Source organism: Staurois parvus, unplaced genomic scaffold (assembly GCF_062004578.1).
Source record: "Staurois parvus isolate SC_StPar_1 unplaced genomic scaffold, SC_StPar_1.0 ptg000350l, whole genome shotgun sequence".
In the NCBI taxonomy this organism is placed as follows: Eukaryota; Metazoa; Chordata; class Amphibia; order Anura; family Ranidae; genus Staurois; species Staurois parvus.
Window position 1 is genome coordinate 277,230 of NW_028318146.1, and position 18,164 is coordinate 295,393.

Sequence of the window (18,164 nt, forward strand, 5' to 3'; positions counted from 1 at the left end):
TGTGTTAGTGACATTGCACTTTCAGAACAGCAGCATTGTTTAGCAGATTTAGAAATTCATATCTATATATTTTTTCTAAATATTGTTTCTACACATAGAAGCGCGGGCGATTTGTTGTTTCAAAGATTACCATACAGGCTAACACACTTAAAACAGGGTTTCTCAATTAGGGTTCTGTTGAACCCTAGGGTTGCTCTGGAGGTTACTAGGGGTTCCTTGAGCAATTTAAAATTTCTGCCTCCCAGATAAGTTCCCAGTGACACCATTGATCTTTTTAGCTATCTATAAGGGGGTAATTCTTCCCAAAGACCATAGGTGTAAGGAATGTTCTTCCCACTGACCATCACACTAATGTACCATGAGTAGTACATATAGTCACTTTTAGTAGGGGTTCCCTGAGACCGGAAAGTTATTTCAAAGGTTCCTCTGTGTTGAGAAAAGTTCTCTTAAAGTGACCCTATCAATATCATTCAGTTAGGGTTTAACTCTACTTAAAGGGTGACTTCAGTCAGCAGCTCAAGTGGTTCTGGCTCCCCTAAGGCGCTTCCATTATGCTGCATGTGCAGATGTGTCAGACAGGCTATGCCAGGCCAATGGATCTTGGCAGAACACGTTGGCATATCTGTGCATGTGATTTTCTGTGCGTGCGCAAAGACAGGGAAGGTTTGGGACTTACCTGATATCTGTCTTGGAACCCAAAACCCTGCGGCACATCAGCCCACATGCAGGGGGTGGGGAGAAAAAAAAACGTAATTCTCACCTAGGCAAAAAATGGCTTTGCAGCACAAATAAATAACTTGGTTAAGATATAATAATAATATCCATTTGTAAGAGAGGAAGGGGAGGGAGGCAGGACAGCATGATGTGACCTTTGGGGTGAAGGTCCGCTTTAAATCTTTACTTTTAATTTTGCATAGTGGGGATTAGATTTGGACCTTCTGTCGAGGTTCTATTGCTGACCGTGTTCCCCCCTATTTGTCATCAGAGTGACAACTGTTTAACACAGGCTTTCCCCTCATCTAGGTGAGAATCCCTTTTATTCCCTTTTATTTCCTTTTACGTTTCCAAGACAGAAAGTGAAGGGAATTTTCCTCAGAGGGGCGTAGAAAAAAAAATAACCTCATAGTGGTTTTAAAGTGATTGTAAACTTAATTTTTGTTTTCGGTAACAAACCTGTCATACTTACCTGCTCTGTACAATGATCTAGCAGTGTTAATGAGCTTGTTTGCTGCACTTGTTAACATTGGCTTAAAGTGATTGTAAAGGTATATAAAAAGAAAATTATAATAAACTTGTCATACTTACCTGCTCTATACAATGGTTCTGCACAGAACAGGCCCAATCCTCCTTTTCTGGGGTACCCCGATGGTACTCCTGGCTCTTCCTTCCTGCCAAGTGCCCCCATAGGAATCTGCTTGCTATGGGGGCAATTGCGAGGGTCCGATCCCAAGTCACGCTCTGTGTCTCCATAGACAACAAAAGGTTTTTACCATGCATACACTTTAAGCATCTGTAAGAAGTGGTTGATTTTTTTAATAGTTCAAATAATATGCAATCATGGTTCGTGAAATGTTGTTATTCTTTTCAGGGATTTCAACAGAAGTTTGCCTTTCACAGCAAAGAGATTGTTGCAATCAGCTGCTCGTGGTGCAAATTGGCGGTAAGTCTCAGTGTCACGGCTGTCTGACTGCTGTCACCTCCTCTGTGATCTGGCCTGAGAGTGGAAAGAAATACTACACAGGACTGCAGAGTCTCCTGTCTGATAAAATCCATTGAAAGGAAACTAGTGTTAAGCTGGCCATACACCATTGGATGTTTTTCATTCAGCCTGCAAGCCGAACACAAAAAAAATGAATGATTCCTGTAGTGTGGATGGACAGATCTTCCACTGTGCCTTTTGTATTCAATATAGTCAAAATTCCCAAACGGCAGCTGCATCTGATTGTATACAGCTGTTATTCAGCCAACAATTTTCCATCCAGATCCTTTCATTTTTTTCAAAAAGGATGTCAAGCAGGAAGGGGCCGACAGGGTCACCCACCTAGCAAATTTTGGTTGGTTCATCAGAAAACAGCCAAAATTCACATAGTGTATGTCCAGCTTTAAGGGAAATACAGTATTTAGGCTGATGTTACATACATTGTTCTACAAATGCTGGTTGCCTGAATGTCATGCTGATCCTTTATCTTTAAAAGTCATCGACCTTCAACAATTATCCATAGTTCCAAATTCACTGGTTACATTCCTGTTTCAGGGCAAGGACTAAGAAAATGTTGAAGTGAATGACAACTATCATGCATTCAGAGGCCATTAGTGGTGACCTGTCTATTTCCATCCATATATCTAAACATTTTAAAATGGCACACCTCTGCAATAGAAGAAGGTATATACTTGCCTCTCTGTGTCTTTTGTCACACCTCTAATGGTGCAGCCATTTTTAGTCTCTTTGGGATTCAACACTTCCAGGAATGTGAGTTGGCTTTTTTCTCTTGCCATGTGCAGTGGTTACTTCCTCTGATCCCTATGGCTGTACAGGACACAGCAGGTGTCAGGAGATGGAACCACAGTGCATGGCAGGGAAGACATTGATCTGACACTCCTGGAAGTGTCAAATTCCAAAGAGACTGACAGAGGCTGCAGTGCTGAAACAGACAAAAAGGAGGAGACATGGGCCTTTAGTATACTTGTTTTTATATGCTTGGGGACCTTACAAGGTCTTTTTAAGTGTGAACAAAAATAATGACCTCTGCGGGCAAAGCTGTGGTAGCGCTAGAGCTGCTTTCTAAGCCCCCCACCATTCCTATTGGCCCATCACAATTATTCACAATATTGATGCACAATAAGAATGTGCAGGAGGAGGGAACGATGGGCAAGCCTCAGCTTTGCCTGTAAGGATGTCCGTACCAGGAAGGTTTGGGAGGCTCTTTGCAAGTTTGTGTACCTCTAGATGCCAATGTCTTATAATTGCAGCAGTTTAGTTTTTGTTTCCCACCACAGAGTCTCTTTAAGCTGACCACGCAACCTACGATCTACCAACTCCTTCTATACTGTAGCGCTTAGCTCTTTACCTGCTTCCAGACAGTTTATACAGTGTGTATATATATATATACAGTTGTGTTCAAAATAATAGCAGTCAGACATCACTAACTGGATCAATCACTGTTTTTGGTAGGAATGATATTTCTACATGGCAAATAATTTACTAGCAGGTGTAGTAGAGTAATAGAAATCCAACAGACCCAACAGTCATGACATGCATGCTGCTGATTCTGTGTAATTGAATCACTAATTGAAAGGGGCATGTTCAAAATAATAGCAGTGTGGAGTTCTATTAGTGAGGTCATTCATTCTTTGAAAAACAGGTGGCAATTATTGCCCTTATTTAAGGAAGGAAGGCAGCAAATGTTGTACATGCTGGTTACAGTGCATTTCTCTCTGAAATTCTGAGGAAAATGGGTCGTTCCAGACATTGTTCAGAAGAACAGCGTACCTTGATTAAAAGGTTGATTGGAGAGAGGAAAACATATAAAGAAGTGCAGAAAATGATCGGCTGCTCAGCTAAAATGATCGCAAATGCTTTAAAATGGCAACCAAAACCTGAAAGACGTGGAAGAAAGCGAAAAACTACCATTCGAATGGATAGAAGAATAGCCAAAATGGCAAGGACTCAGCCAACAATCAGCTCCAGGAAGATGAAAGAAGGTGTAAAGTTCCCTGTGAGTACTGTTACAATTAGAAGACGCCTATGTGAAGCCAAGCTATCTGCAAGAAGCCCCCGCAAAGTCCCACTGTTGAAAAAAAGACATGTGCTGAAGAGGTTACAATTTGCCAAAGAGCACATTGACTGGCCTAAAGAGAAATGGTGCAACATTTTGTGGACTGATGAAAGTAAAATTGTTCTTTTTGGGTCTAGTGGCCGGAGACAGTTTGTCAGACGACCCCCAAACACTGAATTCAAGCCACAGTACACTGTGAAGACAGTGAAGCATGGTGGTGCAAGCATCATGATATGGGGATGTTTCTCATACTACGGTGTTGGGCCTATTTATCGCATACCAGGGATCATGGATCAGTTTGAATACATCAGAATACTTGAAGAGGTCATGCTGCCTTATGCTGAAGAGGAAATGCCCTTGAAATGGGTGTTCCAACAAGACAATGACCCCCAAACACACCAGTAAACGTGCAACATCTTGGTTCCAGACCAACAAGATTGACGTTATGGAGTGGCCAGCCCAATCCCCGGATCTTAATCCAATAGAAAACTTGTGGGGTGACATCAAAAATGCAGTTTCTGAGGCAAAACCAAGAAATAGAGAAGAACTGTGGAATGTCGTCCAATCATCCTGGGCTGGAATACCTGATCACAGGGGCCAGAAGTTGGGTGACTCCATGCAACACAGATGTACAGCAGTTCTCAGAAACAGTGCGACTACAACCAAATATTCATTAAGTGATTCAAAGGAAAGCAAAATCTTCAAACATTTCTCAGTTTATATAGTGAATGTTTCAGTTTGTAAAGAAGAATACAAACACTGCTATTTTTTTGAACAGTCTAATATTCACTTTTCTTCAATTTTTTTTAGAGGAACAACACAAATTTGATATATTTTTCTTCATGTGTTGATTTGGAATAGAATGTGTAGTGTTCCCAATGCATTTGTGTGTATGGAAATAAAAGCTATTAGAAGGATTTTGAGCTTTATTCACTTTTTTCAACACACTGCTATTATTTTGAACATAACTGTGTATATATATATATATATATATATATATATATATATAATTTTTTTTTTATAAAGTTTCTATGACGCAGATATACTAATTTAATACAGGTCCTGTGGTCTTCCTGTATGCTGATTCTGGTGAAGGTCTTGTTTCTGCCTGCTTGCGGTGATTGCATCTGCACTGTAGTCAATGTAGGATCATATCGGTGAAATCTTTTCAAGCATATGCGCAATATCCATGTCATTAGAATGGGACCTGGGCACTCCCAGAGGTATTATTATTATACAGGATTTATATAGCGCCAATAGTTTGCTCAACGCTTTACAATATAACGGGAGACAATACAGCAACAATACAGTTCAATACAAGAGGGTTAGGAGGGCCCTGCTCCTTGGAGCTTACAATCTAGGTACCCCCTTACTTGACAGCGCTGAAGATTGGAGAACTGGGATACTGGACTGTGGATGTAGATAAGTATACCTGGGTCATAGAAATGTCACTTTCAAAATTATGGATTAGCTGGAAGCAAGTGGAGAGCTAAATGATAGTATTTTTTCTAGCCAGAGTACAGCTTTCTATGTAATTTATAATGCCAGATAGCAATGTACAGCAAAGAGCTTGCAGAAATCTGTATTTGTCAAGGATGTTCTGAAGTGACGGAATGTAAAACATTATTGGTTTGATGGATTTGTGCATCTTGTACTTCACTCAGCTGATGAAAGGGTTAAACCACCTGCTAGTCTTTTATTCCTCTCAAGGACTCCAGTGATGAGATCAGCACTCGGGTTCCTGCTCTCCTTGACACATTTTGTATGTATTTTTTTATAAAGAAGAAACTAAGAGGAGGTGAATATGAACACCCCTGTTGGTACAACACGTATGAGACTCCAGATAGGGAAAGAAAGCATCACAAAAGTTGGTGGGGAGATCTCCCTGCTGGTGTTCTTAAGAGATGTTAGAAATCAGCAGTGGACACAACCCACCAGATTCTGTCCATAACTAAAATGCCAGTTTTGTTTGGTCTTGCGATTTAAATCTGCATAATACAATTTGGGTATGTGTTGAATTCTCTCTTTTTAGTACCACAACAAGGTCTCATGCTTCATGCTGCACCACATAGAAGAGCCGTGTTCCTTAGGCGCTCATGCTGCTGTCATGGTCCCACCCACCTGGATCGTCAGAGTGCGCCGACCGCAGGTCAGTGTTTCCTAGCTTTTTCCACTTCTCTCTGTTTCTTTGCCCTCTTTCTAATGTTCATTACTTGTTTCATTTAGAGTTCAATCAAGTCCAGCAAGAAGAAAAAGAGACCCTCATTCAAGAGAAAACCTAGCAAGAAAGGTGCAGAGGTAAGCCTAAAAAGATCTGTGTGTGCTGCATAGACTGATTTAAAGATGAATTACAGGGAGATATAAAAAAACTAAAATTAATGCAGCTCTGTAATCAATAACACATAATTAAAGTGAATCTAAAGGCATAAGGTTTTCATTTTAATGCATTCTATGCATTAAGGTAAAAAAAACCCTACCAGTATCTGCACCCCCCAACCCCCCCTATATATTTACCTGGCTCCTATTTCGATGCAACGCTCTGACCAAGAGCAGCATTGCTGCTCTCTCTCTCTTCTCACTGGCAAAGAGGCAGCAACGCTATCCATTAGCTCCTGCTGCTGTCAATCAAATCCTGTAAGGCAGGAGCGGAGGATGGGGCAGAGCCACACTGTGTGTGTCTATGGACACACAGAGCCCAGATTAGTAGCGAGCCTGCACACCTGCCCCCACTTGCTATAGGGGCAGACACAGAAGAGCAGGAGCCCAGAATACCAGCGGGGGAGTCCAAAAGAGGAGGTTTGGGGCCACTCCATGCAAAACCATTGTACAATGCAGGTAAGTATAACATGTTTATTATTTTAAGAAACAAAGCTGAGCATTTACAGTTATTTTAAAATTAATGCAAGCAATTTAAATACCTGAATTTGACCCGTGTTCAGCTTCTTGCAACTCCTGTACAGCAGAGATCAGACTTGGAGAGAAGGGTGAAGCAGCACAAGGAGTCAGTTGTGCTGCAGTAATCATGTGCTAGCAAACGTGTTGACAGGAGGAGAGAACAGAGTGATGGAGAGGTGGGCTAATCAGTAGCTGCTACACTGTCACTATCACTACAGGCTGGATAAAGGAACAAGACCTGTACAAAAAAAAAACAAACCAAGAACAAAGGGGAAAAAAAATTCTCCCATCCTGTAAGGGCAGTACTCGGCAGACAGAAATAAAAGTGCTTTGGTAGGTAAACATGTCCCGAATATATACGAGGGGTCTTTAAAAAAATACAGTTAAAAGGAAAAGCGGAAACTTCTTAAAGAATTTCAAAAACAGCATGACAACTCTTATACTAAACTGCAAGGTCAGCCGCCTTGCCAGACAGACTAGTCACATGACACTCTCAGCCACAACCAATTACTACTCCTCCCACCCTCACTATTTCCAGCGAAAATATAAAAGTGTGGAAACATTTTGAAGACCCCTCAGACTGTTTCATCTGTGCATTTAGCTGTGTGCGTGGAGTTCAGATTTAATGCCAAGATAAATGAATAAGATTGCACATTACTAAGAGTAATTAGTATGATTGTAAGTCTGTGTTGCAATTGGTGAACTTCATTAAAAAAAAAAATGTTGGTTTTAGGAGCCGAGGATACGACCGTTCATCATCAGACCTGCTCCATGCCCGCTTATGAAGCCTGTACTCGTGTTTGTGAACCCTAGGAGTGGAGGAAATCAGGTACAGATTCCTTCATTATACTGTCATGTTGGGGCGTGTGCCCATGGGCATCTGTGAACATATCTCTCCCAAATAACTTTTTTCCCAGAATAAAGATGGAGCAAAAGCATGGGGTACCATCTATTAGGAAGTGGCAAACTAAAATCTGTTTACAGGGTACATAGTTGCCACCTCTGTAATATGTGTGCAAAATATTTTCCATCGTACTTATTAAGAAAGTGATAAGCCAGCTGGCTGCCAAAGTAGAAAAACAGTAAACTGGTATTTGAAGGTTGAGTGCAGAACTGGAGACCTCTTATAGAGGAATGGCTGGCAAATGTTAGTGTATGCACCTTTCCCCATGTTCTCTGTCTTTAAAAGCACTGCAGGTGCAGAATAATATATGTACATCTGCCTTTAATCCAGTGAGCTCCCAAGATCCTGTGCATTCTGCCTCTGCCAAATTATAATCCCGAACATTGTTGTCAGACCTGCCCAGTGCTCACCTGTTGGACTACAGAACACCTCCCCCTCTTTGTTGGCATCCTCTGCGTCCCCTCAAACACAAGCATATGTGATAGCAGTAAACAAACAGCTGACAGCTTGAATGAGAGGGAATAGAGTGTAGAGCACGGGTGTCAAACTGGTGGCCCTCCAGCTGTTGCCAACCTGCAAGTCCCATGAGGCATTGCAAGATTGACAGTTACAGGTATGACTTCCAAAGGCAGAGGCATGATAGGACTTGTAGTTTCGCAACAGGTGGAGGGCCGCCAGTTTGACACCCCTGGTGTAAAGGATACAAACAAGGTTGGGTTGCAAAGATGAAAAGAGGCTTGTAGTTCTGTAGTCCAGTAGGGGTGAACCGGGCAGGGCTAACAACAGTGTTTGATCTTTTAGAGCTGTTGGCTCTCTATTTATATTCTAAGCCTTCCCGCTCTACCAACAAAAAAGGTTTGGTTTCAGCAGTTGGGTGTATCTTGCCATTCTGGTCACCAATAGAGTCTCTTAATAGGTAGAAGAAGCCAGGCTGTAAATCAATGTGGCAGCAACTATGGAAAACCAAGATACATAGTGGCTTAGTGGTTAGCACGTCTGCCTTGCAGTAAATGGGTCATGGGTTCGATTCCTGACCATGGCACCTCCTGCATGGAGTTTGCATGTTCTCCCTGTGCTTGCGTGGTTTCCTCCGGGTGCTCCGGTTTCCCTTCCACACTCAAAAGACATGCTGGTAGGTTAATTGACTCCTGTCTAAATTGTCCCTAGTATGTGTATGTATGAATGTGAGTTAGGGATCTTAGATTGTACTCCCCTTGAGGGTTAGGGACTGATGTGAATGTACAATATATATGTAAAGTGCTGTGTAAATTGACGGCGCTATATAAGTACCTGAAATAAATAAATATTCGTTTTGTGTAGCATTGGACTTTTTGGTTTGAAAGCCATTACCTAATAGCTGACGAGTTTGGATGACTATTGGTAGAATAAAACAGAAAACAAGTGGTTAAATCCATGTTTGGCCTTTGAGTAAAGATTTGATGGGCCAACACACTATTATTTTTTCTGTCACTTACACATACAGTATACAGTAGGTCTATACAACTTCATATGACAGTCTTTATTTTTTTTCATTCATACTTGATACTAAATGCAGGTTATAAGTTATGTGACTTTATTTTTGCTCACGCAGGGCATAAAGATCCTTCAGTCCTTTATGTGGTATCTGAATCCACGACAAGTGTTTGATCTTAGCCAAGGTGGCCCAAGAGAAGCGTAAGTGCTCAGATTAAGCGATCAGCAATTTATTTAGGTGAAATTTGTTCTTTAACATTTGGAGCCATCATGAAAAATTGTCAGATTGTGTGTCTAAAACATTGGAGGAAGCATTACTCATTCAAAATCTACTGCATAGTAGGACAATGTGAGTGTCCGTTTGTCTACAGTTCCCCCCCACCCAGCTCCAGTAGGTAGGTTCAGCGCAAAGATGGTACAATTTTCTTTCCTTCCACCATGGGTGGAAGGAAATAAAATTGCTGGATCCCCCCATCAGTCAGCAGAACACAATGCTCAGTGCTGTGGGTATAGCTGCCAGTAATAATCGCATGTAAAAAATTCAACAGGCTGGTTGTACTGATCTTGATTGATGGATCAACTTCAGTGCAACCAGCCTGCCCATAGATCGATTGAATCTCTGCTCATCCCTGCTGAACTGGCCGAGATTCGTTCCATATGGCCGGCTTTAAAATTACATAGTTAGGTGGCAAAAAGACACAAGTCCATGGAGTTCATTTAATAGAAAAAAAAGAATAAATAAATATATTGAAAACTCCGATATACAGAACCCTATATCCACAACTGATCCAGAGGAAAGCACAATAAAAACCTTATAACTCATGGTCCAATTTTCTCCAACGGAAAAAAAATCCTGCCTGATCCCTTAAGGCAATCACATATTCCCTGGATCAACAATTACTTATAAATTTTAATATCCAGTTATATCCCATGCATTAAAGGAGAAGTGTGGGAATTAGTTGTTTTTTTAAATCATACTTACCTAGGTGAATGCATCATCGGTCCAGTGCTGCATCTGTCTCCCGCTGGCTCTAAGGGTGAGAACTCAGCGATCACATGAATACTGATCGCTCAGTTCTCACAGCCGCTCTGAGCAGAGAATGGTGACTGTCAGTCTGGACTGGCTGAGTGATGTCAGCCAACGGGTCACAGGAGTGCCGAACGAACTGCACTCCTGTGATCCACAGGAAAAGTACAGCCCAAAAGAGTTTTGGCTGTACTTCTCCTTTAAGGAATGTATCTGACTTTTTTTTTTAACTATCAATTGAGATGGCTAGACCTAGTTTCTGATGAAGCCTATTCCACATTTTCACAGCTTTTACGGTGAAGATGCCTTTCCGTTTGTAGAGGTTACCTCTTCTCCTCCAAATGCTAAGAGCGCCCCCTTGTCTTTGAAAAGGAATAACTTTGCACCAAGTTCATTATATGGACCATTTTTGTATTTAAACAAAGTGATCATGTCCCCCATTAAATGCCTCTTCTCAAGGGAGCATAAATTCATTTCAGTTAATGTTTCCTCAAAGTTGAGCTCCTCCATACCTCTTATTAGTTCCTCTATGCCTCCTATTAGTTACTTTGCCCTTCTTGCATTTACTTTTTCACTTTAAAAAAAAATCTGAAAAATAAAACTAAAATGTAAATTAAATGGTTGAGTTTAGACCAACTTTAATGTGCTTTAATTGTGCTCTGATCAGTTAATCCTGTTTTCATCCTGTTGACAGGCTGGAGATGTATCGGAAGGTTCCATCGTTGCGTATCCTGGCTTGCGGGGGTGATGGCACTGTAAGTCCTATGTATCTCTGGTAGTGTATGTGTGGGTTGTAACTGTGTTATTCAGGACCCCATGTACTGGCCAGTCTTACAGTCACTCTAGATCAGCCATCCTCATCTTGGGTTGCTCAAGAGGTTGCTAGGGGTTCCTTGAGCTGTGGCTGATTGACCTCCCATTTGTTGTTGCTTGCATAGTTCTAGAGCCAACGCCACTTGAAACATTCACTGGCATGACACCAGGGATCTTTTAGTTCTCTGTAATGGTAGCCAACACACTTCAATAAATGATTTATTTTCCAATAGATCTCTCCTGATAGGAATAATCGATTTAATTGATTAATTGATATGCCGCACATAGAGAAATTACATTTGATCAATAGTTGGCAGATACGACTGTAAGTTATCCATCGTATCTTTGTTTCCACAAGGTTGTCTCATAACCTGATTGATCAGAATACAATCAAATGTATGATTGAATCACTTCAGTGCTGCTGATTGATGCAAACAATCATTTTCTGCTCTGGCCAGTCAATTCATTTTGGTCTAATCCAATTTAAACCGAGTCTAATTCGATCAGATGGGAGGTTAACTCTGTTTGATTGGTTTCTTCATTTATTGAACTGCACATCAAATAATAAAATCAAAGACTGTATGACCGCTATAAGGCTGTCATTCTGACCACCACTGTTAGTGGGGCAATCTTTCCATTGAGCACCAATGTAAATAGCATTTTTTCCTTCTGACTCCTGATGAATTGATTTAAGCAGGGGTTCCCATAGACCTGAAAATGATTTCAAGAGTTCCTCTAGGACAGCCTTTCTCAACCTTTTTACACAAGGAGCCATTGAACTAATTTTTTTAGGTCTCAGGGAACCCATGTTAAAAGAAAAGTTTGGGAATTAAAAAAACATTTATACTCACCTAGGTGGATGCAGCATCAATTCATGCTGCATTTCTCCCCAGACAGTTCTGTGACTGAGAACTGAGAGATCAAAGATCGCTGCTCACTCAGTTCTCAGTCTTCACTGAGCAGAGAGCCGATGACTGTCAGACACTGGCTCTCTGCTTCGCTTTTCCATCGCTCACTGGAGTTGCGGGGCTGTGATGGGGGTGGGCACAGCTGGCTCAGGCTTTCAACGGCTTGCTGAAAGGGTGGGCCAGCCAGGCACCTGAGTGTTTCCCATAATTAAAGTCGGGATCTCTCCAGAGTCTTGACTGGCTCTGTGCCATCAGCCAACAATGGGCTTAGTCCGCTGTCAGCTGAAAACTGATCACAGTGCAGAACTAAGTGCAAGCCTGTAACCTACAGGAGATGTATTATTATACAAAATTTATATAGTGCCAATAATTTGTGAAGTGCTCTACAAAATGAAGGCAGACATTACAGTTACAATACAATTTGATACAAGAGGAAACAGAGGGCCCTGCTCATTAGAACTTAGAGGGAGGGTTAAGTGATACAAAAGGTAATAGCTGTGGGGATGAGCTGATGGAGAAAGCAAAAAATGCAGTGTATTAGTTAAAAGGATAGGTTTCTTTATAGAGAAGGGTTTTGTTTTCAGGGGTCATCTAAAGGTGGATAGATTAGGAGATAGTTGGACAGATTGGGGTAGGGAGTTCCATAAGATGGGAGAAACTCAGGAGAAGTCTTGGAGGCGAGCATGGGAGGAGGTGACATGGAAACTCGAAAGCAGGAGGTCTTGGGAGGACCAAAGAGAGTGGTTTGATTGATATTTTGAGACCTGATTGGTGATGTAGCTGGGGGCAGAGTTGTGGATGGCTTTGTAAGTTGTTAGTACTTTGAATTTTATTCATTGGGTGAGTAAAAGCCAGTCTTGGGATTGGCAGAGAGGGGTACTAGACACTGAACGTTTGGTAAGGTGGATGAGTCTGGCAGCAGCATTCATGATGGACTAAAGGGGGTATAGCCTATGTAAAGGTAATCCAATGAGAAGGGATTTGCAGTAGTTGAGGCGGAAGATGACCAGGGAGAGAATTAGAAGCTTTGTAGTGTCATTGATTAAAAAGGGGATGAAGATGTTGCACAGGTTGAGGCGGCATGATTTGGAAAGGGATTGGATGTGGGCTTGAAAGGACAGTTCAGAATCCAGGGTTGCCCCTAGCACCCTGACATACGGGAACAGGTTGATAATTTGTGCCATTGATCTTTGCAGAGAAATCAGGGAAAGGGGCATGTGGGGGAGGAAACATTATGAGCTCAGTTTTGGATAGACTGAGTTTGAGGAAGTGGTGTGACATCCAGTCTGAAATGTCTGTTAGTAAATCAGAGTTTTCTTCTTTAAGATTAGGCCATCATGGGGTCATTTTGAAAATGCCCCTTACATTGGCGGTGGGCAGTGGGAAGAAGGCCCCCCTTAGAGAGATGGTCAGAAAGCCACTTTTTGCAGTCATGCCGCTAATTCTGCCAAGTTGCGTTGGACCTGGAACTATGCAGGCACCTTCAGGTGGGGAGGTCAGTTAGCCACAACTCAAGGAACTCCAAGGCCACTTCTGAGGAAACCCTAGGGTTCCATGCACCTCTGGTCAAGAATGGCTGATCTAGAACAAACAGGTTGAGAAAGTAGGCTTTAGATGCATGCTTTGTTACTAATATATTTACAGATTTGATGAGCCAGAGAGAACAAAGCTCTTTAGTGGAAGATTCACTGCTTACACAGGACAAAAACTCCCTGTTGACTTCAGTATTATAATTACAGACTTTTTTCTGTGTTTCGCTTACTGCACATTTCCCATCACTATTCATATCTCTGTATGGATGGGAAATTGAAAGGGGTGATGACAAAAACAAGGAACTATAAAAAGGATCTTACTTAATTTTGATAGCACTTTGGTCTAAATAGAACTTTTTTTGTAGTTTCGATCTTTAAATATAAGCTTTTAAAGCAGCATTCCATCCATATATTTTTGTTTTCAGTGGATAAGGGATAGCAGAAATGTCCCCCTAAAGTAAGTTGAAATCCCGCCTTAGTGTCCCCATTGGAAGATACCCCCTCCACTACTTCTGTTCTGGTGACAGGTGTATAATTTTTGTTTTTTCATTAATTTTCTCTCCTAGTGACTGGTCACCAGGACAAATGCCAAGGATAGATTCCTCAAAAGGGATACAAACAGTGTGTTAAAAATTGTGATGGGGTTCTAACCCTTCCACATGGTATCCAAAGCTAGAAAAAACATTTGGCTGGATTTCTATTTATTATACAGGATTTATATAGCGCCAACAGTTTGCTCAGCGCTTTACAATATAAAGGGAGACAATACAACATCGATACAGTTCAATACAAGAGGGTTAGGAGGGCCCTGATCCTGGGAGCTTACAATCTTAACATTTCTACTGTAACTATTAGCAGCAAGGGCTAGCTGGCCCACTTAACCAAGGACCCAGAATAAATCTGTATTTGTTGTCTCTGCATGCCCGGGTTTAAAGGTCATTGGAAGTTAGTAGATGCCATGTGCTCGCCTCCCACCATTGACAGCTATGACATGCGATCAGGAGGAGTGGCCTCCACAGCATTATATTTGTACAGTTTTCCATGTGTGCAACTGTCAAATATGTAATGTACTCCACAGATTGGAAGATGTTATGCTGAGGTTATGATAACTACTTTAGATGTAAGTAGTATTTATTATAAATATTTGCTGTTGCTAATGCAAGCATTTGGTCCTTAACATGCTTGTGTTCTCTATGTAATGTGCATCCTGGAGCTGACATATCCTAAGTATTGCCAACTAGCACATTACATTGCAGGCACAATATACAGGAATTAATGCACTGCACAGGGATGGAATGATCAGTGGTGGCCCCTTTGTCATGCCTTTGTTATAGATCTGTATTTGTTTCTGTGTATAACCGATGACATATTTCTTTCATCAGGTGGGATGGATCCTTTCTGTACTAGATCAGCTTCATCTTTTCCCTTCTCCTCCTGTCGCTATACTGCCCCTAGGAACAGGAAATGACCTCGCCAGAACTCTAAACTGGGGTGGGGTAAGTGATACCGTGGTCACAGTGCTCTTGCCTGGGTGTAATAAAGACCCCGGATATGAATCTCTTGTGTACAGGGATGAACCAGAAGTCTGCTCTCTGTCGTGTGAATGATCCAGGAGACTGCTCTTTGCTCTATGAGGCTTTCTCAAAGGACTGTACATTGCTATATGTTAATGAGATGAGAGAATGTTTTTAAAGTATATTAAAGAACTAGGACTTAATTTTGCTGTATGTCAGTAGGCTAAGGCTAGCCATACACATATAGATTTCTCCATCTAACCCAAACAGTGTGAATGGAGGAATCTCCCTTGCTGGCTATTGTATTCTAACAACTAGCACCCGCAGCTGCTGAATACCAACACAGTGATCGCATGTGATTGGGTGAAGTCTATGTTCGATTTTCTACCTGGCCTCTTTGAATTTTCAGGGCAGCACAGTGGCTAAATGGTTAGCACACCCGCCTGGCAGTACTAGGGTTATTGGTTCAAATCCCAACCATGACACCACCTGCCTTGAGTTTGCATGTTCTCCCTGTGTCTACGTGGGTTTCCTACAGGTACTCTGGTTTCCTCCCACACTCCAAAGACATTCTGGCAGGTTAATTGGATCCTGTCTAAATTGGCCCTAGTATGTGTATGTATGAATGTGAGTTAGGGACCTTAGATTGTACACCCCTTGAGGGTTAGGGACTGATGTGAATGTACAATATATATGTAAAGCGCTGCTTAATTGACGGCGCTATAGAAGTACCTGAAATAATAAATAAAATAATTTTGTTTTTCTGGGAGGTGCTGATATGGAAACCCATGGGTAGAATATCAGCCATCACAGCAGAAGTCTCCTGAAATTCAAGCCATGCTCTCTTCTGTATGTGAATAAGTTAAATTGATTCTAAAAGTCAAACTTTTTTTTACCTTAATGCATTCTGTGCAAAAAACATTTTATCACTTGCTGTGCCCTCCCCCCTCCCAAAATACTTTCCTGAGTCCTGTATTGATCCAGCGCTGTGCCTGACTGCTGGTCTTCTTCGCTTTCATAAATTTGGCTGAGATCAGGGGGTGTATTCTGGCTAATACCATTGCACAGAGCAAATGAGGATAACATGATTATTATTTTTATTACAAAATTGCTGTTGAGGCTAGATTCATATCTGTGCGGGTTCTTGCCGCTGAGGGACCACACCAGTTCCTGCAGCCGCAACTACCCACACAGAAAGACATGCTGCTACTCAGGAGATGAGTGCGGGTGCCATTAATCCTATTGGCCCCCGCACATACTGGAAATCACAGCGGGACTTCTCGCACTGGGAATTGTACTGCGCTTGCGGTTTCCTTGTGGGCTGTGGTTTAAGAAATGGACCAGAGACCTTTTCCAATGCCACAGCAAATGAATGGGCTGCCATGCCTGCGCAAAATGCGGCTTGCAGAGCCACGCACGTGTGAACCTAGGCTAAAAACCGCTTTAAGAGACTGCTTTCACCTGTAGGTGAATAAGCGAGGAGACCTCTTTCTACTGTATGTGAACACGCTAAGAGACTGCTTTATTCTCTATGTGAACATGCTAAGAGATTGCTGTCTGATTTCTGCTCTATTTAAACGAATTGACAGAGAGTGTTCTTTGCTCTGTGTGACTGAACTAGAGACTGTTCTTTGCTGTCCGTGACTGAGCTGGGAGACTGTTCTCTGGGATTCTCTAGGGCGCCATTTAGTGCAATCTATGGGCTGTATATTCCTTCTGCAGCAGCTGAAAGCACGCTTCTCCTCCCCTCCGTCCCTCTGGCATTCAGCTGTTGCAGGAGGAAAATACACCCCATCGGTTTTCACCAAATGCTGCCCCCACCACCCCTCCTCTTTAGGTTTCCCCTTCCTTCTGCTGCCCGGCCTCTTCCTTTGGACGGGAAGCTGCTCAGCACAGAGCACTTCCTATTCATTCTCCGTCCAGGGCAGTTGAAGCTGCAGAGAAAGGGACTGGGGAAATCTCTGTCCTCACTCCATTTCTCTGTCCTAAAAGTTTGATATCAGCAGTCTATTTAGACCCCTGATACTTCACCAAAACGCTTGCCATAGTGTAGTATATAAATATAGCGTGATTTATTAAAAAAACAAAGTGCACTCACATTTAAAAGTGACACCACAGTAAAAAACCTTGTTATAATGTATTTTCAATGTGTTCAGGAATTTCCAAGATGGCGGCTCAGAAACTTCCTGTTTAGCAGCTTGACTTCTTTAGCCCACTCTACGCATTACATCACATCACGTGACTTCCTCAGGAGTTCATTTGTAAAAAGTAAAATAATTAAAATTATTATATTTAAAAAAAAAATTTTTTGTAAAAAATAATAGAAACTACTGACACCGTCTTCTGCCCTGCTGACACAAACCGCTGCCCTACTGACACCATCCTCTTCGGAGGGGAAGCTATGTTCTGGATGAAAGAATGGGCAGCTTTGTCACTGGCTTAACCATAACCTGCAATGGAAGGACCAATCCTTAAAATGTCATCAGGTGTTCTTCCCCCTGACATACATCTCCCAGCTCATTGGCTCAGAAGTCAATCACAGCCAGGCAACTACCATTAACCCTAGGTTCACATCTGTGTGGGTGGTGCCGCTGCGGATCCACACGAAAATCCGTGCAGCCGCACAGAGAATTGTGGACCCGCGGGTGGGTGCCATTACTTCTAATGGCACGCCGCCCGCACTGGAAAACGCAACCGTACTGGGAACCGAGGTTCCCGTGTGAGCTGCGTTTTCCAAAGAAGTGCAGGGACTTCTTCCCTGCATGGCATGGGAGTCCATTCAAATGAGAGGGGAGTCTGCAATGGCATCATCCGCATTTCTATTAGTAAAGGTTTCTTTTGTGTACACATTTACTATGATTCAGTGCTGTATACAATACAGTCTGATTCAAACTCTTTGCTATGGCCACTATATGTGCTTTATGTACAAATGAGGTGGGATTTGCTGAATATTCAGCCTGTGTTATTTTACTTCTTAGGGTTATACTGATGAGCCACTTTCTAAGATCCTAAGCCACATAGAGGAGGGAACTGTAGTCCAGCTGGACCGGTGGAACCTGGAAGTGGAGAGAAACCATGAGGCCAGTGATGAGGATTGGGGAGAAGGAGCAACCGCTAAAGTGAGTACACAGATCATTTCAGAAAAATAAAATGGAAGGGAGAATATAGTTGGGTGGACAAACGTAAAGTGAAAGTAAATTGTTTTCAGTTTTGGGTCTCCAGGAGCTTTTTGCTGTAATATGTAAGCATGCACAACATCTTTGCACATTGTGGCCCACTTACCTAGCAAAGCAATCCCTTCCAGCACTGAGATGTTTGTGCT

At 42.1% G+C, this 18,164-nt stretch overlaps 1 protein-coding gene across 6 annotated transcripts in view; it reads left to right on the forward strand.

The window, feature by feature from the left end:
* DGKZ (diacylglycerol kinase zeta) overlaps window positions 1–18,164 on the forward strand; it is a 303,200-nt gene that overhangs the window by 212,506 nt on the left and 72,530 nt on the right. For all 6 annotated transcript variants that reach the window (XM_089684552.1, XM_089684554.1, XM_089684553.1 and 3 more), the window contains 8 exons: window positions 1,589–1,660; window positions 5,809–5,925; window positions 6,003–6,074; window positions 7,405–7,500; window positions 9,167–9,249; window positions 10,770–10,830; window positions 14,711–14,824; window positions 17,821–17,961. In XM_089684552.1, the coding sequence (XP_089540678.1) occupies window positions 1,589–1,660; window positions 5,809–5,925; window positions 6,003–6,074; window positions 7,405–7,500; window positions 9,167–9,249; window positions 10,770–10,830; window positions 14,711–14,824; window positions 17,821–17,961 (756 nt within the window). The remainder of the gene's footprint in view (window positions 1–1,588; window positions 1,661–5,808; window positions 5,926–6,002; window positions 6,075–7,404; window positions 7,501–9,166; window positions 9,250–10,769; window positions 10,831–14,710; window positions 14,825–17,820; window positions 17,962–18,164) is intronic.